This window comes from Panthera pardus, unplaced genomic scaffold, assembly GCF_024362965.1.
Source record: "Panthera pardus isolate Hobbes unplaced genomic scaffold, ASM2436296v1 HiC_scaffold_13, whole genome shotgun sequence".
NCBI lineage: Eukaryota > Metazoa > Chordata > Mammalia > Carnivora > Felidae > Panthera > Panthera pardus.
The window spans coordinates 60,198,474-60,225,487 of record NW_026526688.1 but is presented as its reverse complement, the minus strand read 5'-3'; the positions used below and the strand labels follow the sequence as shown (position 1 = coordinate 60,225,487).

Sequence of the window (27,014 nt, the reverse complement as noted above, 5' to 3'; positions counted from 1 at the left end):
GCATAACCTAAAAGGAATGACATGGCCATAGACCACCCCTCATACAATGGAAATGAGCCAATCACGAAGGGACAAGCCAGCACCTAGACTTATCAAGCCAATGAGGGTAGGACCTGAGAAGGAACTAGGGGGAAGGGAAGGGAGGGCCGACCCGAACCCTATAAAACAAGGACTCTAGCCTATAGTTCTCAGGCATTCACTTTCAAATGTCGCCTCTCTGTAGAGAGCTTTCCTACTACTCCTCCTTTCTGATCTTACACTCTAATAAACTTTTGCCTGCAGCTCATTTTGTGTCCACCTCTTCATTCTTCGAAGCCACAAGACAAGGAACCTGGGGAGTTGAAGCAAAAAATCCTGCAACACCAGGCCTTGCTAATAAAGACCTCTGGCATTTACTTTTCAATGGGACAAAATTTGGGTTGCTACCCAAATCTGTGCTTCCCAGTTTGCAATTCTAAGACCCAAATAAATACTTTTGTTTCAGTTCAGTTCTTCCTCTTTTTTTCAGTCAGCAGCCTCAGAGTCACTATCATGAACGCAAAGACTTTCAAAACAGCACTAAACCAAAAAGTTCAAATGATGGTCAGTGCTACATGCAAACAAAATACTAACCAAGAGTGTGCTTGATTTAGCAAAATTGGGGGAAAAAAAAATTCAAAAAGTGGGCTTATTGTTTCCCAAACCTTTCAATTGGGCTAATTCTCTATAGATGCTTCCACGTTTCGAATCAAGAATACTGGGAAGCTAAAAAATTGGTGGACTGTTTAGACAAGAAAACACAACCTGTACCCTGCAGGTTGAAATTGATTCAATTAGTAACATGATTCTTTGCTTTAGAGTACCAACCCAGGCTAAAGGGGACAAGTCTTACTTGCTTAAGTTCTAAGATAAGAACTTGGTTAACTTTAACACGAAGACTTTCAGATCACCTTCAGGACAGTCAAGAAAGCTTCTTCCCCAGCTCAGTCCCTTGGTTCTGCTTTAAGCCTTTTGGATAATGCAGGGCATTAATTTTTCCACAAGTATTTTAAAGCATAAATCAAAAATTCCTGTTTCTGAAAAAGCTTGCATTGTAGTATTTTCTGCTGGTGTCAGCCACTATTGGTAACAAAATTGCCTGTCAAACCATGATCCCTGAAATGCCAGTAGGTATTCTTTAAAAGAAAGGGGAGTGTCTTTTCACGGGTGTTCTATTAAATAGGCTTCTAGAAGGTTTGCCATTGGAAATGTCAAATCTCAAAGAAGGGACAATCATATACAGATTTCTCCAAACTTATGTGACGATAGGGCATTTGTTTTAGTAAGTAGCTGTTAAGTTTTAAAAGCTAGGTTTGGAAATTCTGGGCAATAAAGCCATGCCAAACACACACATTTGGAAAACAACAACAACAACAACAACAACAACTGGTAGAATGGAAAGTACAGTAGAGTTTGAATTAGAAGATTTAGTTTCAATTCTACTTAAAAAGGCCAGTTTAGTTCTTCATCCATAATATAGGAATTAAAATATCTGTACTTCTGCCTGATAGAGTGGTAAAATCAAATAAGATACACATATCGGCATGATTTTTAAACTTTTAAAACTAGTAGATACGTAAGTCCTGAAGATCTAATGCACAGTATAGTCATTATAGATAACAATACTGTATTATAAACATGAAACATGCTAAGAGACTAGATATTAATTACTGCCACCACAAAATAAAATCTTAATTATGTGACCTGACAGGGGTGTTAGCTAAAGCTACAAGGGCAATCATATTGTAACATATAAATGTGTCCAATCAGCATGTTGTACACCTTAAGCTTTCACAATGGTACATGTCAAATATATTTGTTAAAAAATCAATTAGTCTTGAATTAAGCTTGTGAAAAAACTTTAGGATGCAAATCATTCCATGGAATTATCACTTAGCATCTCTCAGTTGGACTATTAAAAGCTAGCTAGATAGTAACGACTGCATTATGTCAACATAATAACTGAATATGTTATTTTGGAATGTTAGCATTTTGTTCTTTTATTAACACTACTTGAAGGTGGTGGGGCACCTGAATGGCTCATTTGGTTTAAGCATTGGACTTTTTATTTTAGCTCAGGCATGATCTCACCGTTTGGTTTATGGGATCGAGTCCTGTGTCAGGCTCTATGCTGACAGCACAAAGCCTGCTTGGGATTCTCTCTCCCCCCCTTTCTCTCTGCTCCTTTCCTGCTCTCTCTCTCTCTCTCTCTCTCTCTGTCTCAAAATAAATAAACTTAAAAAAAATACTACTTGAAAATGGCAACTTTTTGCCTACTAAAATACATATATGTAAAATAAATTCAAAATGTGTCACAATTTTTAAGATATAAATCTTATTTCTGTCACTAGAATGTTTATGATTTCTTAAGTCTCTTATTTAACCTTTGTACAGAGCGTGGCTTTCTTCATTTCCAAAATGGACAATAATTCTGCCTATGCCATAGATTTGTTGTAAGAATTAAGTTCGGGGCGCCTGGGTGGCTCAGTCGGTTAAGCGGCCGACTTCGGCTCAGGTCATGATCTCGCGGTCAGTGAGTTCAAGCCCCGCGTCGGGCTCTATGCTGACAGCTCAGAGCCCGGAGCCTATTTCAGATTCTGTGTCTCCCTCTCTCTGACCCTCCCCCGTTCATGCTCTGTCTCTCTCTGTCTCAAAAATAAATAAACGTTAAAAAAAAAAATTAAAAGAATTAAGTTAGATTACGTAATAGGTCTAGTGAAATACTTGGCACGTGGTTGATGCCTCAACTGTCAATGACCAACTTATAAGTCTTAATTTTTTAAAACTAGTTAAATAACTCTGTGGCTAGAAGCTGGGAATTCAATTCAATTTTTCTCCACTACACAGTGAAAGAACTGGCAAAACCTGAGCCAGCCTAGACACAGAAGGAAGAAAACTAAAGGGTCACAGATTTGTCCCATCCTTCCCTTGTAAATACAATAGTATTATACCATGATGTTATTTTTGCAAACTACATTGTCCCTAACGCCACAGTTGATGGTAGGCATTGATCTGTACTGAGCAAAAAGAGGCAACAGTTCTTTCAAGGACTTCCTGGGGCTGACAGCTCTCCAGGAGTGAGCAGCTGTTCCTGTGTGACATGGTAATTGGTGGCAAAGGCCAAGCTCTGCTTTTTGCCAGAAATAAGCCTCACATGGATGGAAGGGCAATCCTTCACCTCAGTTGGATTAAGGCCAGTTTACTCATCCTGTTCCACCCCTTCCCTTCTGAAATGATTTCTATGATAGAGCTGTAGGGGCAACAATCAAGGTGGATGGCTCTTCTCTTTATGTTGCCGCAATTTATTATGCTTTTTCTCACCACTCAGTTCTTTCATATTAATCTGAAGTTTACTATACAAGATCAGGAATTCTTTACTTGTTTGGAAAAATCTACCTGTTTTTCACTGATGCTCCTTTAAGGAAACATACTATAAAACATATGCTGCACACACAGCTGTCAACACACATTTAATAATGCTCGGGCCTTTGAGTACATCCTCCACGACTGCTACAAAAGTCCCGAAGTCAAGAAGACTCATACAACAGCATGACCTTTGCAGAAGTCACACAGGGTCAGAGCACACTGTAGCAGTTCTGTTGCTTTCCAGTTACTCCATTAATAGCTACTGAGAATAGAGGAAAGGCACTTGGACCAAAATGCCATTCTTGCTAGGTACTCCAAATCACTGTGCTCATTGCTACTTAAATATAACCTGCCTTGAACCATCCTGCACAAAATAAATAATTTTTTAAATACTATGCTGTTATAAAAATGCCAAGTGATGACAGGGAAAGAAAAAAGGAGACAGAGAGAAAGAGAAAAGGAGAGAGAGGCAGAGACAGAAAAAGAAGTCTATTATTTATGTGTGGGTTATCATCCATATTCTAAGTCTGGGGTGTGAGTTAAGTCACAGGAGTTTTGTCCATAGTTCAGTTTTATTTAGAGTTTGGATTGGGCCATTGCCACACAAAAGAGAAACTTTTGTAATAAAATTTATAAGAAAATTACCAGGATTAGGATTCATTCAGTTGCTTTTAGAAGCCATTGCAATATTGCCCAAAAGCTATAGTGAGTCTCATGCATTCACTCATTCAAGGATTTATTCAACAGATTACTCAGAATACTGTGATGACAGGGCAAACTCTGTACTCTATCTTGATTGCAACCTGCCCCCAACACTTATTCATGGTGCAAGAATGAGTTAGCTGAATTATCTATGCCTCACCTTCCTCATTTGTAAGTGGGAATATTAACAAGACATCCATCCTAAAACTATTGTGATGTTTCCAAGACACAAAATATGGACAATTATTAGAACACAAATTCAATGCTCAATTTAGGTTGGCTGTCTTTATGTACCATACATTTATTAAGCACCTTTTATATACAGTTTGTTAGGAACTCATAAGGACACAAAATTTGTCTTCAAGGAGTTATTCTAGTAAGATAAAGGAGACATGTATAGAAGTAACTTTAGCAGTAAGCTGATCATGACTGCTGTCATACAAGAAATACAGACAAGATGCTATAGAAGTAGAAGATTACATCCAGCTAAGGAGGTCACAGAAGGACTCTGAAGATGTTTCACATTAGAAGAGTCATAAAAGATGAACAGGATCTGGACAACTGGCATTTAGCATCTAGAGTGAAACACTCCAGGAGCAATATAAATTATGAGGTAAAATATAAATCTTACCTCCAGGTAAGATACATCAGATTTTGGGGTGAGGTCAGAGAAGCCATAGGAAGCCAAGCTAAGGAGCTGTGCATTCAGTAACTTCCAAAGGACACTCATCAAAGCTTGGCAAGATCATAATTATGTTTTAGGAGGCTTAACTGACAACTTGGATTTTGGAAGGAAGACAGATTTTGGAAGGAAGACAAACTACTAATTATCACTCTGAGAGGCAATTAAGCTTGAATGGGGCCATTCCTAAGAATAGAATGAGAAAGGAAGAGAATTATGAAAGGAAAATTAAGAAATCTTCCTCCACAGACACCCCAATACCCCAAATGATGTCCCCAAACCTCTACTTTATTAATTTGCTACCAAAAAAATCATGTTGTGACTGGTATGTGAGCAAAACATCCTTTCCTTATTTAACCTAACTCAGTGATCAGATTCTCACATATACTAGGAACTGTCCACATATAGTTGTACACTAAGAGTCAGTGTCACAGAAGTGGATGCAGAGACATGCATGTTGAGAAGAAGGAAAATGAACAAAGAAAATCTCTAAGAATAAATAAAATTAACCAAAAAACTTCAGGTTAAAATTTTTCACCATTTTCAAGCGTTGTGAATCCAGACACCACTGAGGGTTCATTGAAGACTACAAAGTTATTTTTGTTACTTTTAAAAAAACTAAGGTTAGAAATATTATTCAACCCTGAGAAAGGAGGATATCCTGCTGTTTGAAACAACATGATGCACCTTGATCACATTATAAGTTATACAGAGATAAGTCAGAGAAAGACAAGTAACTGCGTGGTATCACTTACATGTGGAATCTGAAAAAGTCAAACTCGTAAAAAACACAGTAAAATGACGGTTATCGGGGGATGTACGGTAGGGTGGGTGGTAAGATCAGTGTTGTTTAATGGTACAAACTTGCAATGAGTAAATAAGACATAGAAATTTAATGTACAATATAATAAATATGGATAATAATATTGTACTATAATTATGTAATGTGATAGAGGTGCTAAATATTGTTATAACATTTATTTTACAATATAGAAGTACATCAAAATAACATGTTATACACCTTAAATTTATGCTACCTGTCAAATATATACAATAAACAAAGTAAAAAAGAAAACTAAGGTAAAATATCTGATATAAAGTATGTAGTCTATAATTCTGGTAAGAATCATGTAGGCAGCTTTTCAATTATAATATATATACAAGTAATTTATATTACTCATAACAGATATGGCTAAAGTATTACTTACATGATCTGTTGTTAGTGCAGCACATGGGTGAAAATGATCAAAATAGATGTCATCATGTGTTATTGAACATATATGCTTCTCTAAATCATTGTATCTCTCTCCATAGAGCACTAACAATGAAGAACAAGAATTTCCAAATCAATGGACACATAAGGACTGAACTGATTTTAGAGCAAAAGAAAAATTCCAAACATACCAAGTCTAACTTTATATGATTCCTTCATTCGAAACTGATATTTGTGAGAACTGGCACAATAGCCAGCATTTCTATTTTTTCCCATTGTATTATTGTCTTCTTGTTTCCAGTAGCGTTTTACTGATTGTAGCCACCTTAAAAGATAAATTTACGTATCATGTAAGCAGTAATATAGTAGTACTTCTTGTGACATTAAATATTTTAAATAAAGAAAATCTCATATGCTGGGGTGCCTGAGTGGCTCAGTCGGTTAAGCGTCAGACTTCGGCTTAGGTCACGATCTCACAGTTTGTGAGTTCGAGCCCCGCGTCGGGCTCTGTGCTGACAGCTCAGAGCCTGGAGCCTGCTTTGGATTCTGGGTCTCCCCTTCTCTCTGCCCCTCCCATGCTCATAATCTTTCTCTGTTTCTCAATAATAAATAAACATTTTTAAAATTTTCATATGCCTTAAAAATTGTACTTAAAGGAATAGGCCCTGGAGGTATACTACCTGAGACTGAATCCCAGCCTCCTTACTGCTATCTGTGGTTCTTGGTTGAATCACTGACACTCTCTGTGCCTCATTTTCCACATTTTCCACAAAGAACACAGATCTATCACTTAAAGTGAACTTTTTTAGGGATATGAAAGAAATTTTCTACTCAATTGCAGATCTGCCTGGGACATTCCTTGATTTTCTTTTATTAAGTGTGGCCTTTCTCAGCACCTGCTAGGAGGTGCTATTGATGTTCTGTTCCTTAAATAGTCGGAGATAAGTTAATAAACTCACCAGAATGTTATGAAACTCGTCAGAACCCATATAGAAAGTATAAAATTTTAAATACAAAGCATTTATATAAATTGGAACATAAGGCCTACTCAGTAAGATGTTCAGGGTTACTTATGGTAGCTGAAAGAGCCAAAAAGGGACATCGGATCATGACAAGGAGATGCTCCCAGACTTCTGCTCCAATTTCTCCACCAAGACAATGGACCTATTAAAGCAAAAAATTTCTCCTTTGAAAAGCTTACTTAAAAATAGCAAATTAAAACAGGACGTAAGAGCTTGGATCATCATACACACTTTCCTGTTACCTTTAACTGCCCATACAAAGTTTTTATAAATATCCCCAAATCCAGATAATAGAAAAATTTGACATGTATTTTCTTGGTTTTTAAAAATATTTATTTACTTACTTTTGAGAGAGAGGGAGAAAGAAAGAGAGAGAGAGGTAGGGAGGAGGAGAGAAAGAGAGGGAGAGACAGAGAGAGAGAATTCCAATCAGGCTCCACACTGTTAGTGCCATCAGCACAGAGTACAACAGGGGCCTCCATCCCACGAAACGTGAGATCATGACCAGAGCCGAAATCAAGAGTTCAACGTTTAACCAACTGAGCTACCCACGCACCCCTACACAAATTTTCTTTAATCCTCATAACCAATCCATCAATAATTCCTCTTTCTCTTATTCCGGAAATTTCTTTCAATTCTATGCATTTCTCTGCATGTCTACTGCCAGCCAAGTCATCATCACATCTCAGTGCACTACCACAATATCCTCCTGACTATTATCCTAGCTTCCTTTAATGCCCCCAGCATTCTTCATATCATTAGCCAGAATGATAGGTCTAAAAGATAAATTCGATCAGGCCATGTCTCTAATTAAATTTCTTCAGTATCTTCCTTTACACATGAAACAAGATATTAATTCCTATTATAAAAATGTAAATATCTTCTATTTGCCCCTATAAATCTCCATTGTTTTCCATCCTGCTCTCTGTGGCCAAAAAAAAAATGACCTATAGAGATTGCTTTAAAAGAACTCCAATATTTTCAGGTTTCACTGGACTCGGCCAATGGACAGCCTTGGCAAGGGATCAGAAGAAGGGAGGAGAATGAGCATGAGGTCTTTGTTCCACTGGATCCTTTCCTTAATGGTTACCTTGAACTACCTATGTCCCTCAACTAAGATAAATACTCACAGTGTGGCTAGCTCAATCAGAATCTCCTTCTGAGTCTAAGTAACTGCTTCTTTGCCTTGCCCCTTAAAGCACAGGGGTAAGTTACCAGCCTAGGCTACTGTATTAATCTTTATAGTTTCCCTCACACACATTTTTGGAAAACTCTCTTCTTGAATTGTTGTGTTTTTACTGTGCCATTTGTTTCCTGTTGGGTCCATGACTGATAAAATAACTTACATAACTGTCATTATTATTAGAGACCAAAATTCTTTGCTTTAGAGATCAAAGTTTGGATTTTGAAATCTCTGTCCAGGAAAACATGGTGGTTAATTGTGCTCCCCTGAAACAGTAGTCACCAATAGCAGGTATCTTTGCCACATAGAGTTCCGCAGCATATACTAATAACCCCTATTGAATCACAACAGGAAAACAGAGCCAAAAGACATATGATTCACTGGGGAAACCATTTAAAAGGCAGCACCTCCCCCACCCCCGCCACCACCAAACCTGAACTCTACACAAAGGGACAGATGTCTTGAAGCACCAAATATCTTCATTATAACACTTATGCACACTAGGAAATCAACCTAGAGAAATAATACCAAACCTACCTCATCAAATATAACATATCTGATCCTTTTCACCCATGCTTGGCGATGAGGAGATAACAGCAGAATTTCAAAGCAGGCAGGCACTGTAATAAGTACCTAAAAATAACATTGCATAAACAAACATTTTGAGTACTTACTATGTGCAGACTTTGTTATAAGAATATAGAGTTATAACTCCTAAATGTACCTGCTAATAACTAGGATATAGTATTACTTTTGAGAATGTTTCTTTAAAATTGTGATATATTAGGTTGAACCTTATGAAACTATAATTCTTATGCATCAAAGTGGCAAAATATCAGTTTGAAGTTTAAAATTCTTATCTATAAGCATTCAAAGCAATACAAACAGAGTTAATCATCACAGGTTTATTTCCTCAAAATCAGACCCTGAGATAGTTTTGTTTGAAGAATTTCTATTTTCAAACATGGGGAGAAGCAGGATTGGGCTGAGGAAGGAGCTAACCTTCAAAACAAGCCTGAAGAAACCCTGGCCAACCTGGCTCAGAATTCTGGAGTGAATACTGGTTGTCAGAAATAGTCCACATCAGGCCAAAATGTCCCGGTGTTCATACTCTAGCCTAACTCAGCCACAGGACACAGACTGTGGAGGCAGAGCTGGAGGAACTGACAGCTAGTATTTGTCTTGACCACCCTCGCCACATTTGGGCAGCAAAACTGTCCTTGAGAGGCAGTCTGGGTAGCATATCTTCATGCCTGCTCTGCTGTGTTCTACGATCATCTTTTCACTTTTTGTTCAGTCTTACTTGTTTATTTATGAATTCGTTAAGGAGGAAAACTATCTATGATTTACTTAGTGTCAGGTATTCTATCAATAACACAACATTTTTGAAATTATGATGAGTATCCTACTCATCAAGAACAGTAAGAGTTTCCTAATTAGCAAGACAAAGTAATTCTTGTTAGAAATCAGTGTTTGTGAATTTTTAATAACATTGGATTCTTCAGATCATTTTGAATCCATTTATAAATCAAGATGATGCAGGAAACAATAACTGAAAGATGAAATCAAAATTTAAGCATCCTCAGAGAAAGACGACTGCTAGTTCTCACTCTTTGGAATATAACAATATTAAATTTTCTGTAAAGTCATTCATCTCTTGTAAATTCAAAAAAAATATTTCCACAAGGCTTTGTGCAGATGTGGAATCTGTAGTATAAGAAACATATATTAGTACTATTAAGTAATTTAATAATAAATGCATTAATTAATATATCCTACCTGACAGTTTAGGGCATCATGACGATAATCCCTTGTAAAAACACCACATAGAGCTTCACCATTTGGCAGATTTTTGGTAAAACGACTCTGAACAGTTGCTGCCACTTGATTAACAAGGGCCTGATTGATAAAGGATTGATAAAGGAAGAGATTCAATAATCACATAATAAAGCACAGGTGAAACCTCAGAGAACAACAGGAACAGTCTAAAAATATGTATGACTACAAGTACAGAAGCTTAACAGCCCCTTTCTTATACCCATCTACTCTAAATACACTCACATATTCTCTTTGAGATATTTGACTAAGCATGTGAACCTCATTGATAAACCTCAACTTAAAGTAAAATGGGAAAAAAATGGCTTAATCAGAAAAAACAGGAAATGTTGCTCACACATAAGAAAGAAAATAGCTGAATACCTTTGACAAAGGCTTAGAAAGAAGCTGTGAGTCTACTATAAAAGAAAGATCAAGTGAAGGATAGTCAGATTTGTAGTTCTCATATTTGGGGACTTCCTTCAGATACCTAAAGTTTAAATATAGATATATGAATACTTTGGATCAAGTAGGTAGCCTGGCTAGTGGAACTGAGTATGTGGAAATCTATGAACATCTATTTCACACTTATGCACACGCCCCCCCCCCCAAAATCCACATAGATTAAAACATAAAGGTTAAAACATACACATAAAGACACTAAAAGTGAACATTTTCATATATTTTCATATATCTGAGCCCACACACGGAAATACTAAATGAAAACATTGATAAGCCTGACTACACAAAGATATGAACAGATTATTATCATTTATATGACCCAATATAGTAAAAAGCCAAAATAAAAGTATATTTATTATAACATATAAAGAATAATATACTTAGTATACAAAACTCTAACAACCTAATAAAAAGAAAAGCCCACTTCTTCCTTAAAAATCAAAACATGGGCAAATGCATCCACAAGTAGTTCATGAATAAAGAAATGTCAATGTCCAGGGGCGCCTGGGTGGCTCAGTTGGTTGAACGTCCAATTTCTGCTCAGGTCATGATCTCACAGTTCGTGAGCTCGAGCCCCACATCGGGCTCTGTGCTGACAGCTCAGAGCCTGGAGCCTGCTTGGGATTCTCTGTCTCCCTCTCTCTCTGCCCCTCCCCTGCTCGCACTCTGTCTCTCTCTCTGTCTCTCTGTCAAGAATAAGTAAACATTAAAAAAATTACAAAAACAAAATGTCAATGTCCAAAAAAAATCACATAAAGATACCCAAAGGACTAGTGATCACAGAAATGCAAATTGAAATCTGAGAGAAGTTTTCACCTGTCAGTATCACAGAAACTTTATTTTTATGGCAGATACTTTTCAAGTGATAATAGAAATGTTGGAGAAGAAAAGAGACTATACACTGCCATACGTGCCAGTGGAAATAAAAATGGATTTAAACTTTTAAGAGAGTAATTTGGCAATATGTACAGTGTTGACTTACTAAAATTCCATCTCTGGTTAGCTTAATTTTTCTTGATAAATATTATTAATTCCTGCAATGAGCACTTAATGTTTTAATAGCCATGAAAAACCAAAAAGCTACAATAAAAAATAATAGGGCCTGATTTCAATAAACCGTACTGATCAATCTCGTTCTCAGGCTGACCACAAGTCACTAAACTTTACACATTTTCCTAGAAACTGAAATGGAATTTGAATTCACTTTAATCTATAGAATTAAAGTTATCTCAACTAAATTTGCCTTTCCTAAGAGTAATCACATTACAAGCAAAGGGTCATGAATGAAGAAATACAAACATACTTGCCATAAATCAAACTTTCTCCTGAACGACAAAGATCATACTTTCTGTTTTTAAGCTCAACATTAGGCAGTAATAGACATAAAAGAAAAATGGCAAAACAATCTGGCTTGAGAAACAGGCCAGTCACAAATGCCCAACAGCAGATTAGATCAATCTCATAAATTCTGGAAAGGCAGTATTAGATTCCTAAGAGACTCAACATTGCCCAGCAAAGTGTGGGTGCTTCTCTCAATTCAAATATAATACTGAATGACAAAATCCCAAGACCAGACTTTTTCCTCACAATGGCTCTAAGAAAAGTGTTATTTTGGCCTCTGAAACTGGCAGGGGAAAATGCGGGTCAAAAAACAAAGTGAAAGTTCTGGAAACAGAGAATAAATCGGTGGGTACCAGAGGGTAGGGGTAAGAGGGGATGGATGAAATGAGTGAAGGTGGACAAAAGGTACGAATTTCCAGTTTTAAAATAAGTAGTAGATATGTAATGTAGAGCATGGTGACTATGTTTAACAATACTGTACTGCATAGCTGAATGTTACTAAGAGTATATATAGATCTTAAAAGTTCTCATCACTAAAATAGTTTGTAGCTATATGAGGTGATGGGCGTTAACTAAACTCACCGTGGCAATCATTTCACAATATACACACATACCGAATTATGTTTGGTACACCTTAAATAACACAATAATGTTATATGCCAATTATAGATTAAGAAAACTGGAAAATAAATAAATAACAAAAAGTGAAATAGATTCATCACGTGACTAGATGCATTATTTTAAAAGAGGAGGTTCAGGAATGAAAGAGAAAATTCAAGTCACGTGAGTGCTACCTTTGTTGGTGCAACATACACGACCACCCCTTCATTGCTCTCCTTCAGCACTTTCTCCATGCAGTAGTAGGAAGCATAGGTTTTGCCCGAGGACGTTGGGGCAACAATCACTGCTGACTCATTATTATCCACAACATCGAGGAGTTCACGCTGCAGGGTTCAGAACACCATTCATGTGGATAACAGGAAGAGCATGTTACCAAAACAAATATATGAATGCACTTCCAATATTTTTCTGAACTTCAAATGGAATAACTGGGAGTTGAAAACACATGAAGAAACATAACAGGAAAGTCTGAAGAACTCACGGCATTCTCTCAGAAGAGAGAATTGTTACGCTTTTGAGCATCCAGAGGTAGGTTTGTGTGTGAAAAATGGAGACTGAGACTGAAGAAAGTATCTTGTCATTGGGAAGATTTTTTTTTCTAAGTATTTTTCATTGACTAAGTACAGCTCTTCTCCAAAGGCTTTGAGAAATGAAGTTCTAAGAAGTAACCAGTATGTATTTTTTATGATGGTGAAAAGGCAGCTGAGGAGAAAAAAATCAACCATTCATAATTTTACCAGTTATCTTTTACTTTGTATATAGAAGAATACCAGATCCCTCCTTTGGAGGGTATGTGAAATTTTCAGTTTATGCTTTTATTCATCAAAATGATGAATAATCAAAGAATCATATGATGGGCAGAAGATGGAAAAACATCCCAAACCTCAGGCTGCACATTCTTCATCTAGGTCCACTCTGGGCCACACCTCAAAATAAAGTGTACATCAAAAGAATTGAAATGTGTGGAGGATTAATGGAGAGCACCTGGCTGCTTTGTGTCCTGCACTAAAGTAAGGAACTAGTCCTCTCATTACTGAAAAGGAGGGGGGAGTTTTTTAAGATATCCCACCATCATCAATATAAGATAAAGTCATATTCTGTTTTTTTAATATGATTATTTATTGTCAAATTGGTTTCCATACAACACCCAGTGCCCATCCCAACAAGTGCCCTCCGCAATGCCCATCACCCACTTTCCCCTCCTGCCCCACCCCCCATCAACCTTCAGTTTGTTCTCAGTATTTAAGAGTCTCTTATGGTTTGCCTCCTTCCCTCTCTGTAACATTTTTTTTTTCACCTTCCCTTCCCCCACCGTCTTCTGTTAAGTTTCTCAGGATCCACATAAGGGTGAAAACATAGGGTATCTGTCTTTCTCTGTATGACTTATTTCACTTAGCATAACACTCTTCAGTTCCACCCATGTTGCTACAAAAGACCGTATTTCGTTCTTTCTCATTGCCAAGCAGTATTCCATTGTATATATAAACCACAACTTCTTAAGATAAAGTCATATTCTGAACTGGAAGTCTGTTTGATTGAACCTATGAAATTGCACTTTTATAGGTAAACATGTTCAATTTATCAGCAATTTTTTTAGTCCAATCTATGCAGAACCACACCATTTAATTCTAAGTTTTATATCCATCAATTTTACATTTATTTATAGAAGAATGACTACTATGGTGACATGTGTAGCATGTAAATATGTAAACAATTGCTGTACTATTTAAACTACCAAAATTGGGCACATTTACATGTGAAATCCTATTGACACAGGGAAAACACAGAGATTGCTCCGCAATGATACAACTGGATGACACACAGACAACTTTAAAAATATATATGTGAATTCATCAAAGTACCTCCTAGGCAATGGTCAATATACAAAAAAATGAATGAAAAGAAAATTTCACTTTAAGCGAAAAAGAATTTACCAATGACATTTTCAATGACGAAATAATTTTAAACGACAGGACTCAATATTAAGTTCATGCCAAATATAAGATGTAAAGCCACAATAATGAAAAGTTTCTGAGATAACATTTAATAATAAATACAAATAAAATAAAATTTTTGTTTCATTCAATTATTACCTGCCACGTGTCAGGAATAAAATCCTGAACTCTGGGATCTGGATCTTTTCTCTCATCTCGTATCAAATAATGGCCCATGTATTGTAGTTGAAACCGAACTGGTCCCATGCCAACTGAATATTTATCCATTTTCTTCTCCTTTATGTCATCTCCTACAACCTATATTAATTCAAAAGTCCATTTGGAAAGTGATTTTAAACTATAACATTGTTTAAATAATTAAAATATTTATTACTGAGCACTTTTTATGAGAAAAGTATTTTACCACATCTTCAGTTTTGTAATATTTATTGAACAAGTTATTTATCACCGAAGTCATTATCTTAACTGTGAGTATATTGATAAACATCAAGATTTTCAAATATCCATTATGGTATTTATAGCTACAATCTAATATATTTAAAGACAATTAAATAATTACTATATAGTTTTTAAACTGTTTGCTAGAATTAAACACAGGATTAGTTTTAAGGCTTTGCAGAAATTACCTGGCAGTTAGTCTGTTTGTCCAGACAAGCATTTGTATCAATTTTCTAATTCTAGATTATCTCAAGTACAGGCAGGTGAATCACTAGTAAATGACTTTGAACTTGGAGGAAATACTGTCAGTATAAAAAAAAAAAAATCTAGAAGAGGTGACTTAATTTGCAAGATACTTTATGTATACCCAATAACTATTCTATTAAAATGGAGCTATTCTGAAAATTACCTGGGTTGGATATAAAGAACTTGTCAAATCATCAAATCCTAAGTACTTCAGACATCTGGCTATGAGTTGCTGATCTGCCTCCTGCAAAAGTTCTGGGTATCTTTCCATCAAGGAGTGGATCCTTTTCATCATTTGAACAGCTATACTTAAATCTTTTGTGCTTTCACCTTAGCAAACAATAAACAACATACAAAGATCATCAAAAGTAATGTTTGATTATCCAAGATTAGTCATCCAGGCTATCAATCTGACCTAGTTAACTTCACTATCTTAACATTAACAAAGGTTCTGGAATAAAGAGGACTAGGAAAAATGTAATAAAAGTGCAGCTATACCCACTTCATCATCTCCATGGGTAGCCGGGAAATAGCTGTGCAAGTAACAGAGACAAAGAAAAATCTTATAGTTCATGATAGAAAGAAGATTGTTAAAGTTCAAGGTTGTATAAGAGTTCTGGGGAACAACAAATCTTTTCTCCACCTATTATTTTCATGTGTGCTCTACCGTGGTCAAAGAAAAATATTTAGATGACTTTAAAGATCTGGTTAAAAACTTTGCAACATTTATTGAATTCTACTATTGACCACAGATAACTATTTGGTGTAATCATTTATTTGGTGTAATCATTGGAGGCTGTCAATTCAATCGGTCTGTTACAACTGCCAGATACAGACTTTGCTAATTCTTCTTCATTTCTTTATAGTTATAAATATCTTTTTTATTCCTCCACACTTCTAATCTTTCCATACTTACCATGTTAGGGCTGTTTTTAATTTCGCCTTTTCTCCAATAAGCTTATATGTTAGCTATCTAACAAATATTACCAAACACCCACTGAATACTGTAAGAGACTACAAAACAAATTCAATATAGAATTCTTACCCTCAGGAGAGTAAGCCACTGAATTCTGATCTTTCTTAGTAGCAATCAACTGCAAATTCTGATACAACATGTTGTTTAGGGAGAAATATATAAGCCAAATCTTATGCTTCTCACTGTGACAGAATCCACAATGAAAGGCTGACTATGTTAAAGGAGATTGAAGTTAGCAGAACAAGAGGAGAAGGAAAAAAAAAAAAGAACCTGGTAACCATGTGTTAAATGGATTCAAGTGTGGAGATGCTCAAACCGGACAGATCACGTAGGTTTACTAGGAAGAATTGTCAGTTTGGAGCTATTATGGCACATGATCATTCACCTGTTATCAATTTATATGTCTCTACCCAGTTTTATTTCTCCTTTATCTTCCTCTTCTTGTCTCTTCTTTTTTATTCTACCACATTCTACAGAAATTGCAAAGTAGAGTACATGCAAGCAATAGCAACATTTGGAAGAATTCAAACATGCTCAGCAAACATAATCCTTAGTTTTACCCAGCAAGAAAATGTTTGCACTTCAGATATCAAAGATGAGTGACAGATTCTCCCAGGGAGCCTCACCGTCATGGTTGGTTCCCTTGACTATGCGCACAACTTTGGAAGTAGTTATTCTTAAGCCTATCTTTGACTGATTGGATTTGAATTTGTTTAGGAATGTGCTGTATATTTGCTACTTAGACTCTCTCTGAGATTTCACTGCTCACTGATAAAAGAAGTAATAAGACTTAGAGGGATTTTGTAAGGATAAAATCACATAATGCATCTAAGGCTTCTAACACAAATTTCCAGTTAATAAATGACATCCATTATCATTACCTTATTTTATTAATTCTCCAGTTATCAAAGCAAAAAATATAGAGTCACATACCTTTACCGCGACACTGTTCTTTCCACGCTTTCAAGCAGGCAGTTAACGCGACCACTTCAACTCGAAATTTCACAGAGTTACTTTTACATGATTTTAAAAAATCCTCCAGGTTCTTTATTCCAGAGATTAAGTTCTCTTTCATTTCCTCTTCAATAGAAAATGACACAGCATTCCATTTTTTCTCCTCTTTTTGTTCTTCCTTAGCAAGTAACCTCTTCTTATTCTCTCTAGTAATTATTTCAGCCTTGGTCTCCTGACCAAAAAGGAAAACAAAAAAACAAAAAACATACCATAAAAGAAGTTGGAAATATCCCAAGATTAAATTTCACATATGGGAGAATATTTTTAAGTCTATATTGATTATTTTGACAACCATCCCATTCTTGAATAGGAACAACTTTAATTTCAGTATCTGTTTCCTTTTTTTTTCCTAGTATCTGTTTCTTAAAGCCTCTGTTAATTGAAAATTTATGACAATTAAATTTAAGACTAAAAAGCCTCTCCACAAATAATTTTGCAGATTTCACGTGGTGTAGATCAGAAACATCAGGCCATTGTTTTTTCATGTCTCCTGCATTTATTTGTTCCTGCTGCTCTCCCTGTAATGGATTAAATACAATATGGACCCACTTTACTATACTTTCACCAACCCAATTTATTAATCTGCAAAAAACAAATTGGAGAATTGTAGGGGCACCTGGGTGGCTCAGTCGGTTAAGCATCCGACTTCAGCTCAGATCATGACGATCTAAGGGTTCATGAGTTTCAGCCCCGCGTCGGGCTCTGTGCTGACAGCTGAGAGCCTGGAGCCTGGTTCGGATTATATGTCTCCCTCTCTCTGCCCCTTCCCTGCTCTTGTGTTCTCTCTCTCTCTCTTCTCTCTCTCAAAAATAAATAAATATTTTTAAAAATTCAAATTGGAAAATGTATTGACAAGAAAATTCTGATAAACCTCCCACTACTCAGGTTAGTCATGAAACTAATATCTAAACTTTGCCTATAATAAAGTCAATATTAGTTGCCACACTTCTCAATACTTAATTCTAATAAATATTATTTGAGGTGTCCCAATGTTTTCATCTACCAAGTGGGTTACTCAGCATGGTTCTTTCTCAATAAGAGTGACCTTTGGCCCTTTGCCATACACAATGCTTATTATATCTTGAATATGCAGACTTACTGAACAGTTGCTACAAAAGCACATTTACACAATGTTGAGGGTGTTTAGTCCCAATGAGAGAATTTATTTAATTACTAATGACATAAAAGAAAAAAAAATGGGATTTTTTTCCAGCCTTCATATCTTATAGTATGTAATAAAAATTTTTGCAAACTCTCTACTTTATAACATCTCTCAAAAAAACAAAACAAAAAACACAGAACCTTCTTGCTAGCCCTAAATGAGAGAGAAAAAGTTGTAATTGGATTATCTCACTAACAATAAAATTGGCTATGAAAATAAAAAGGAGGTTGTCAACACAAGGAGAAACACAATGACCACTTAACTGGGCTTGAAGAGGCTGCTTTTTGACTATTAAAGCAAAAGTCCCTATTTCTGCTTGAACTTCTTAAATAATTTCAGCTTTACTGAGATATTATGAAACAATAAAATTGTAAAATATTTACATCATGGTGATTTAATATGTGTATACATTGTAGAAGAATTCCCCCCATTGGGAATTATCTCACATATTTACATTTTAAGGGGGGTGAGAACATTTAAAATCTACTGTCTTAGCAAATTTCATTGATGCATTACAGTGTTATCAACTACAGTCACTATATTTTACATTAGCTTCTCAGACATTATTCATCGTACAGCTAAAAGTTTGTATCCTTTTACCAACCTCTACCTATTGTTCCCAGCCAGTCTGTGGCAACCATTTTTCTATTCTCTGCTTCTAATGAATTTAACTTTTTTTTTTATTTCACATATAAGTGATGATATGCATTATCTGTCTTTCTCTGTCTGGCTTACTTCACTCAGCATCCCCAGGTTTATCCATGTTGTCATAAATGGCAAGAATTCCTTCTTATGGCTGAACAATCTTCTTTTGTGTATGTATATATCACATCCTCTTTATCTAATCGTCCATTGACGAATGTTTACACTGTTTCCACATCTTGGCTATTGTAAATAATGCTGCCATGAACATGGATGTGCAGATAACTCTTCTATAGTCTGTTTTCATTTCCTATGATATATACCCAGAAGTGGATTGGTACTTCCTATGTAGTTCTATTTTTAATTTAGTAACCTCCATATTGTTTTCATAGTAGCTGTACCATTTACATTTCCACACACAGTACACAAGAGTTCTCCCTTCTCCAAATCCTTGCCAACACTTGTTACCTCCTTTTTCATGACAGCCATTCCGATAGGTCTGAGATGACATCTCATTGTGGTTTTGACTTGCATTTCCCTGATGACTGGTAATGTTGAGCACCTTTTCATGTACCTGTTGGCTATTCATATATCTTCTTTGAAAAAAAATTCTTTTCAGTACTCAGCCCATTTTTAATCAGATTGTTTGTTTTGCTATTAATATGTTCTTTAGATATTTTAGATATTAACCCCTTATTAGAGATAGATTTTGCAAATATCTTCTCATAGAGCAGACTGCCTTTTCATTTCAGTGATGGTTTCCTTTGGCATAGAGAAACTTTTAGTTTGATGTAACCTCAGTTATTTATTTTTGCTTTTGTTCCCTTTGCTTTTGATGTCAAATACAAAAAAAAAAAAAAAATCATTGCTAAGAACAATGCCAAGGCACTTACCCCATTTTCTTCTAGGAGTTTCATGGTTTTAGGTCTTTTATTCAAGCCTTTATTTTGAGTTGATTTTTGTGCATGTTATATGGTAGGAGTCTACTTTCATTCTTTTGCAGGCAGATGTCCAATTTTCCCAGCACCATTTATTAAACTGTCTTTCCCCCCATTATATATTCTTGCCTCCTTTTTCTTGAAACAACCATATATGTGTGGGTTTCTTTCTGGGCTCTCTATTCTGTTCTATTGATCTATGTGTCTGTTTTTGTGCCAATATCATGCTGTTTTGTAGTATATCTTGTGTATATATTGTGATACTTCCAGTTTTGTTCTTTTTTTCAAAATTACTTTGACTATTTGTGGTCTTTTATGGTTCCATACAAATTTTAGGATTATTTGTTCTAGTTCTGTGAAAAATGTTGTTGGTAGTTTGATAGGGAATGCATTAAATCTGTATATTGTTTTGAGTAGTATGGACATTTTGACAACAATAATTCTTCTAATAGAAGAGCATGGAGTATCTTTCCATTTTTTTGTCACTTTCAATTTCTTTCATTGATGTTTTATAGTTTTCAGAGCACAGGTGTTTTACTTCCTTGGTAAAATTTATGTCTAGATATTTTGATGCAATTATAAATGAAATATTAATATTAGTATTAGTATTAGTGTGCATTCAGCCATTCTATGTCTTTTGATTGGAGAATTTAGGCCATTTATATTTAAATTAACTGTTAGTAGGTATTGACTTACTATTGCCACTAATTTTTTTCTGACTTTATTCTTCTCTTCTCTTTTTCTCTTCCTTTGTGATTTGATAGTTTTCTCTAGAACAATGCTTATAGTCCTCTTTCCCTGTTTTTAAAGTATGCAAATCAGCCTCTTTTGGAGAAAGATAGGGAATGAGCAGTTTGGTATGCTGCCTCTGTGCTGAGGCCTGGGGAGATAGCCAGGCTAAAGTCTTGTGGGTCTTGTGGATGCAAGCTTTGTTGGCATTTCAAAGCTAGATGTTTTAGGGAGGCTCATTCCTCGGGTGGAACTAAAATGTTGGGGTGCTAGACCCAAAATTTTGGTCCCAATCCTTTCCTCCTGAGGGAAAAACTGAAGACTTGTGAGTTCTCTCCCAATTGTGTCCCTGCACCAGTGGTGGTGTTTTTGGCGACAACGTGTCTCAGCCTCTTCTACCTGTTTCATTGTGGGTTTTTTCTCATTTGTTCAATGTGTAGGAGTTCTTTCCCTAGTTTCTGGATTGTCTTCATGGAGAATTCTTCTGTATGTCTCTGTAAATTCATTATGTCTATAGGAGGAGGTGACTTCAGGAAATTCCTATATTGTCATCATAGACCAGAACTCCCAAAGAACTATATTTTTAATTTTACTTCAACATTTCTAAATCCAAGCCTTTAGTAACTTAATATCTTATATTCTTTTCCAAATACATATATATATTTTATTATGCACAGTGGATCATATATAACCTTTTACATGGAGGTTAGACTTTCTTAGCAAATAAATAATAAGTAATCCAACGATCATATATAAAAAGAAAAAGCATAGCATGGAAAGAAACTACCAAAGGAATTGAGCAAATATCAACTTAAGGAAAAAAAAAGTTTTAAATGTGATAGAATTAATAGAACCTACATGTGCCTTTTTGTTCTTGGGTACACTGAAATTACTCTTTGGCTTGACAGCTTGAGTTACAACAACTTTTGGAGAGACTGATTCTAATGAGCTCCCATAAAATCGTTGAAAAACATGATACTTCTGCACAGACCTAAGAAAACGAGGATCTCTAGATTTTTCTGAAAAAGAAAAGACTTGAAATGTAAAACTATTATTTTTTTTCAATAACATTCTCACTAATTCTTCATACCATCCCACGCACACATGTACTTTTTAGTTTGGAATAGTAATTTAGTCTGATTTACTTTTGTTAAAGAGGAAATCTTAAGTCAGGCTAAATCTTGTCTATGGAATAATTCCTTACCTTATTTAAAGGACAGAAGTGACAAAACACTCTTTCACTGTCTACCCCCCAAAGCAAATATCAGGATGCTACAAAGAATGACAGATTCTAGGCATTACCTCTGTTATGTTCCCTGTGAATGAGTTTAAGAAGAAGGTAGGGGCAAAATCTAGAATATATCCATCTTAGATATTCTGGCTTCTGGCATCACTTGATAGGAAAATCCTTACTCCAACCATAGCTGCAGAGCCAACAACTTAGCAACTGAAGAATACTTTCACTATGGAAAAATCCAATGACACAGGGAATCCCAACAATCAAGGTATGACTTGCTCCCACACCCAAAACAAACTACAATTTAGACAATAATTAAGCTGGCTAATTTTTCTGTGTCTGTATCTACATGTATCAAATTAAACCACTTTGAAGGATATTAATGGTTAATCTAAAAGACCCCCCCCACATCTTTCAGGATCTTAGTAGCCATTTATAAACGCAGACTGACAAGTATTTCATATGAGCGAGCTTACTATGCACACTCCTCAATTCTTCTGTAAGTTTTGTCAACTTGAAGAAGGGTGGAGGTTAAGCGTCAGGATAGACAAAAGTGAGATGAAGACAAGGGAACCAATGAGACAAGATCCCTAATTCGATCTCTATGGATCTACTGTTAGTGATTTCATGGGCCTCTTTTTGCAGTTCTAACCGTCCTCAGCAGGAAGGTACATAAAATGCTAGAACTTGGTACACGTAATCAACTGGGTGATGTAAAAGCAGCTGAAATTGCTTGAAAGACTATGGCCTTGGTGTTTTGAACTTCAAGGAATACACAGGCATTTTAACTATAAACCATATTTCTTTAAAACAGCTTCTAATTTTTATGGGGACAAATGCAGGATTGGTTCACTTCCTAGGACATCTGCATACCTGTGTACCTATGACTATCAGTAAACGAAGTGGGACTTCTTCATTACCATCTTTACTGTCATACATCTAAATACCTTGTAGACTATCATTATTCAAGAAATATAACTTATAGGGTGCCTGGGTAGCTCAGTCAGTTAAGTGTCTGACTCTTGATTTCAGCTCAGGTCATGATCTCACACTTGCGAAATCGAACCCTGAGTCTGCTTAAGATTCTCTCTCTGCCTCTCACTCTGTCTTTCTCCCAGTTGCGTGCACATGCATATGAGCTCTCTCTCAAAAAAAATTAAAGAAAAAAAAAGAAGTATAACTGTGGCTCCTAACCTGATAATTTTTCATTACAAAATAAAAAGCAGAGACTGAAATTGATTTTAATTTATTTCACCAGAGTCACAGTACTCACCATCAAATTGACACTTTGTCCTGTCATAATCATCACTAAGCGGTCTGTGAGAATGCCAATGCACAAGTTCATCAAATTCCTTTTGTTTAACCAGTGAAGTTACAACAGGATCATCGCTATGATACAAAAAGAAATATATGCGTATTTTAAATTTCATGCTTCCAAACAGAACACAGCACAGATTTTATTTTTTTAGATTTTATTTTTTAATATTTTTAAAAAATCACAGCCACCTTTCCTCTTTCTGTAAGATGATGTGGGTGTTAGAATCCAAAAAGCAGTTTATTAGGTGCCTAAGAACCCAGAATCTAGTCAACATGTCTAACAGTACCATCAACATCAACAAATATTCATTATTGATCCATTAATTAAAAACATCCAGCTGGAGTACTTTTTTAAAAGTGTTTATTTATTTATTTTGAGAGAGAAAAAGAGAGCTGCACATGTGCACATGCATTGGCAGGGGAAGGCAGAGAGAGGGAGATAAAGAATCCCAAGCAGACTCTGCACAGCCCACATAGCCAGTTGCAAGGCTTGATCTCACCAACTGTGAGATCATGATCTGAGCCAAAGTCAGGAGTCAAACACTTGACCGACTGGGCCACCCAGGCAACCCCAGCGGGAGTAATTTTACTCTAAGATTAAAACCATGTTGATTTGGGGGCACCTGGGTGGCTCAGTGTGACAGACTTCAGCTCAGGTCATGATCTCGTGGTTCGTGAGTTCAAGCCCTGCGTTGGGCTCTGTGCTGACGGCACAGAGCCTGGACTCTGCTTCGGATCCTCTGACTCCCTCTTTCTCTGCCCCCTCCCTGTTCATGCTGTGTCTCTCTTTCTCTCTCAAAAAGAAATAAACATTAAAAAAATTTTTTTAAACCATGTTGATTTTAACCTAGTTAAGATCAAAGACACTGATAAATTTGCTATTAAACTCATTCGGTATTACAAACACATATTGCATCTAATATATTCCATTTAATCTGTTGCACTTCATAGAATTGCAACATTTATTGTAAATCATTTGTCCACCCAATCATTTATTGAGATATTTTTGTTCTTATACCTCTTTAAGAAAGGCAAATCTTTCAAAATGTCACCAACAAACTTATCAACCAATTCACATGACATTGGAATAAAACCCAAGTTAGGAATATTTTCCTTGGAAGTATCTGTAAACAAGTTAAAAAAAAAAAATTAAGACATTGTCAAATGTGAAACTTTCATACAGGAATATTATACATCATTTTGTAAAGTTTTACATTAAAACCCATTTTTCATTGATTTTATTTACATTTATCAATTCCAGACCTTCCCATACAGCTATTACCCACATTAAAACATTTTGGAACATAGCAGAGTATAACGAAATAGGCAGCATTTAGGCACATAGGTAAGTAAGTAGAAAAATACCTGTGTCCTCTTTATTCCTTTTATTTTCCCCCATTATAAGGAATTTGAATATGGAACTCTTACTCAGATATCTACCCTATAAATACTTTTAAGAAAATGAAATAAAAAAGAAGTTAGGGGAAATGAAATTTGGTATCATTACAGTATTTTCTTACATGCTCTTTGATATCCATGTATAGATATATATGTGTATATGTATTTCTATATATACACATAAACTTGATAGATACCGTACGTAACACACATATATCCTATATATAATATTTGGCTAATAAATGCTTTTTTATTACTATCTGGTTCATAATTCTAGGTAAGCTGCTATTGCTGTGCATGTTAATCCCTTGGTGTTCACTGTTCTGTGTTTGCCTGACATCTTCCTCCTCCAAGTCTCTGCCAGAGCACTTTTCTTCTTACAGCCATGTGAAGAAGGCCAGAAGTGCTGAGTCTCCACTGCCCCAGAGATAACCCTCAGCCAAAAACATGACAAGAATTTCACAGTAAATGCCCCAGTCTCTTCAGGTGAGACATCTCTGAGGTGGTTTGTACACCATTCTAAGATTCTCAGTGAAATCTACCTGTAGTTACCCACAGTGGAAACCAGTAGCCTGTCCTACATTGGTTTTGTTCTCTTCCCGATCTTACCTAACCACTTCCTTATTTGCTCTTCCTGGGATCAATAAATTACTTGCACTCAATAGTCTGTGTCTGGTGAGGGGTGCCTGGGTAGCTCAGTTGGTTGAGCGTCTGACTTCAGCTCAGGTCATGATCCCACAGTTCATGGGTTTGAGCCCTTCTTTGGGCTCTCTGCTGACAGCTCAGATCCTGGAGCCTTCTTTGGACTCTTTGTCTCCTGCTCTCTCTGCCCCTTCCCCACACGCACTCTGTTTCTCTCTCTCTCGAAAATAATAAACACTTAAAAATTGTTTTAAAAATTTTAAGTCTTGGGGCGCCTGGGTGGCTTGGTCGGTTAAGCGTCCGACTTCGGCTCAGGTCATGATCTCACGGTCCATGGGTTCGAGCCCCGCATTGGGCTCTGTGCTGACAGCTCAGAGCCTGGAGCCTGTTTCAGATTCTGTGTCTCCCTCTGTCTCTGCCCCTCCCCTGTTCATGCTCTGTCTCTCCCTGTCTCAAAAATAAATAAACGTTAAAAAAAATAAAAAATTAAAAAAAATAAATAAATAAAAAAATTTTAAGTCTTGGTGAAACTCATCTGGATATAAAAGTATATATATTCTTCCCCCATATTTGGAAATATATCAACACATCCCAAATTCCCATTAGCTTTCCTTCTCATATTCCTTAGGGGGACATTTTATTCTTCCTGAAATTCAATCGTATGGAAACATCTTCTGTGATGCTATGATGATGGATAAATTAGTTTTTGTATTTCTTACAATGGTGAATTATTTCTTCATTCTTAAATGATTTTTTAAGAATTATATGTAATTTCACTATATTCTGATTTCTATCATTGTTATAGGGTAGTGTATCATAGACTAATTTTTGTTCTTTAACTCTTGTTAAGATATTTATTTTTTTGTATTCTACAGTGTTACTATATTGTATCCAGTGTGTGTTTTTATCTATGAGTGTATACGTGCTTATGTTTAATTTAGCCCACTTGGGATTCATCATACATCCTTATATGTGCAATTCTTGTCTTTCATCCATCCAGGCAATACCCAGCCACGATCTCCTCAAATATTGTCTAACCCACATTGGTTCATTCTTTCCTTGTGAATCTCCAAATGAATGAAAGGCTTGACTTCTTCATTATATCTTCTTTTTTGACATAACTTTTTTTACTGTTTCATCTCTTATTTCTTTTTTTTTCTTAGGTTTTTTCCAGCTTTATTGAGATGTAACTGACATATAATATTGTATAAGCTTAAGGTATATAACATGGTCATCTCTATTTTGAAGTGTAATTCTTTTGATCTATTTCTAGTTCACACATTCTCTTTAGCAATATCCAATCAGCTTTTTAACCTATCCATTGACAATATTTTCATTTCTACAACTTTGGTTACTTTATTTCTCATGTTTCAAATTTCATATTTTATTTTTTTAAGCATTTTAAGTATGTATATAGTATATTCTACTTTTGATAATTACAAAATTATTCTAGTTCCATAGCTTATTGTTTCTCTTAGCAGTTTATTTCCTCTGTTGTTTTACAAATTTGTATTTGTACTCAGTATTGTCAGAGTATGAGTAAAACATGTATCCTGTAAAACCAGGCCTCATGATGTTTTTCCCCTACAGAGAATGCACCAGATTCTTCTGATCACCTTAATTATCTGGCTTAGTGTTATCTTGACCCTACTTACAAGGTAATTGAAACCCAAGATTCTTGGGAAGATGGACTTATAATTAAAAATTATAAGAGTAATTCATTTTGAATTACCCAGAGATCAGCCTCTCCCCTTTATTTTTGACTCCTGGAATTTCCCTTCTATTTTTTTGAGTTTAGCTGTGATAATACAAAAAGATGTTTGGTGTGTCTGACCAGCATTTCAATGGTTTCCCGAAAGAGATTTTTCACCTGATTTATACCGCCATATTGATAG

General features: G+C 35.8%; 1 protein-coding gene across 8 annotated transcripts in view; it reads right to left on the bottom strand.

The window, feature by feature from the left end:
- Window positions 1–27,014, bottom strand: part of DDX60 (DExD/H-box helicase 60) — a 106,873-nt gene that overhangs the window by 53,731 nt on the left and 26,128 nt on the right. For all 8 annotated transcript variants that reach the window (XR_008421638.1, XR_008421639.1, XM_053901143.1 and 5 more), the window contains 12 exons: window positions 24,098–24,203; window positions 23,036–23,151; window positions 21,384–21,544; window positions 16,974–17,226; window positions 15,228–15,394; window positions 14,519–14,677; window positions 12,599–12,748; window positions 9,966–10,085; window positions 8,724–8,819; window positions 7,030–7,145; window positions 6,173–6,306; window positions 5,977–6,086 (listed from right to left, as the gene is read on the bottom strand). Coding sequence is in view for 6 of the 8 variants with exons in the window: in XM_053901143.1 (XP_053757118.1) it covers window positions 5,977–6,086; window positions 6,173–6,306; window positions 7,030–7,145; window positions 8,724–8,819; window positions 9,966–10,085; window positions 12,599–12,748; window positions 14,519–14,677; window positions 15,228–15,394; window positions 16,974–17,226; window positions 21,384–21,544; window positions 23,036–23,151; window positions 24,098–24,203 (1,688 nt within the window). In the remaining 2 variants the exon portion in view is untranslated. The remainder of the gene's footprint in view (window positions 1–5,976; window positions 6,087–6,172; window positions 6,307–7,029; window positions 7,146–8,723; window positions 8,820–9,965; window positions 10,086–12,598; window positions 12,749–14,518; window positions 14,678–15,227; window positions 15,395–16,973; window positions 17,227–21,383; window positions 21,545–23,035; window positions 23,152–24,097; window positions 24,204–27,014) is intronic.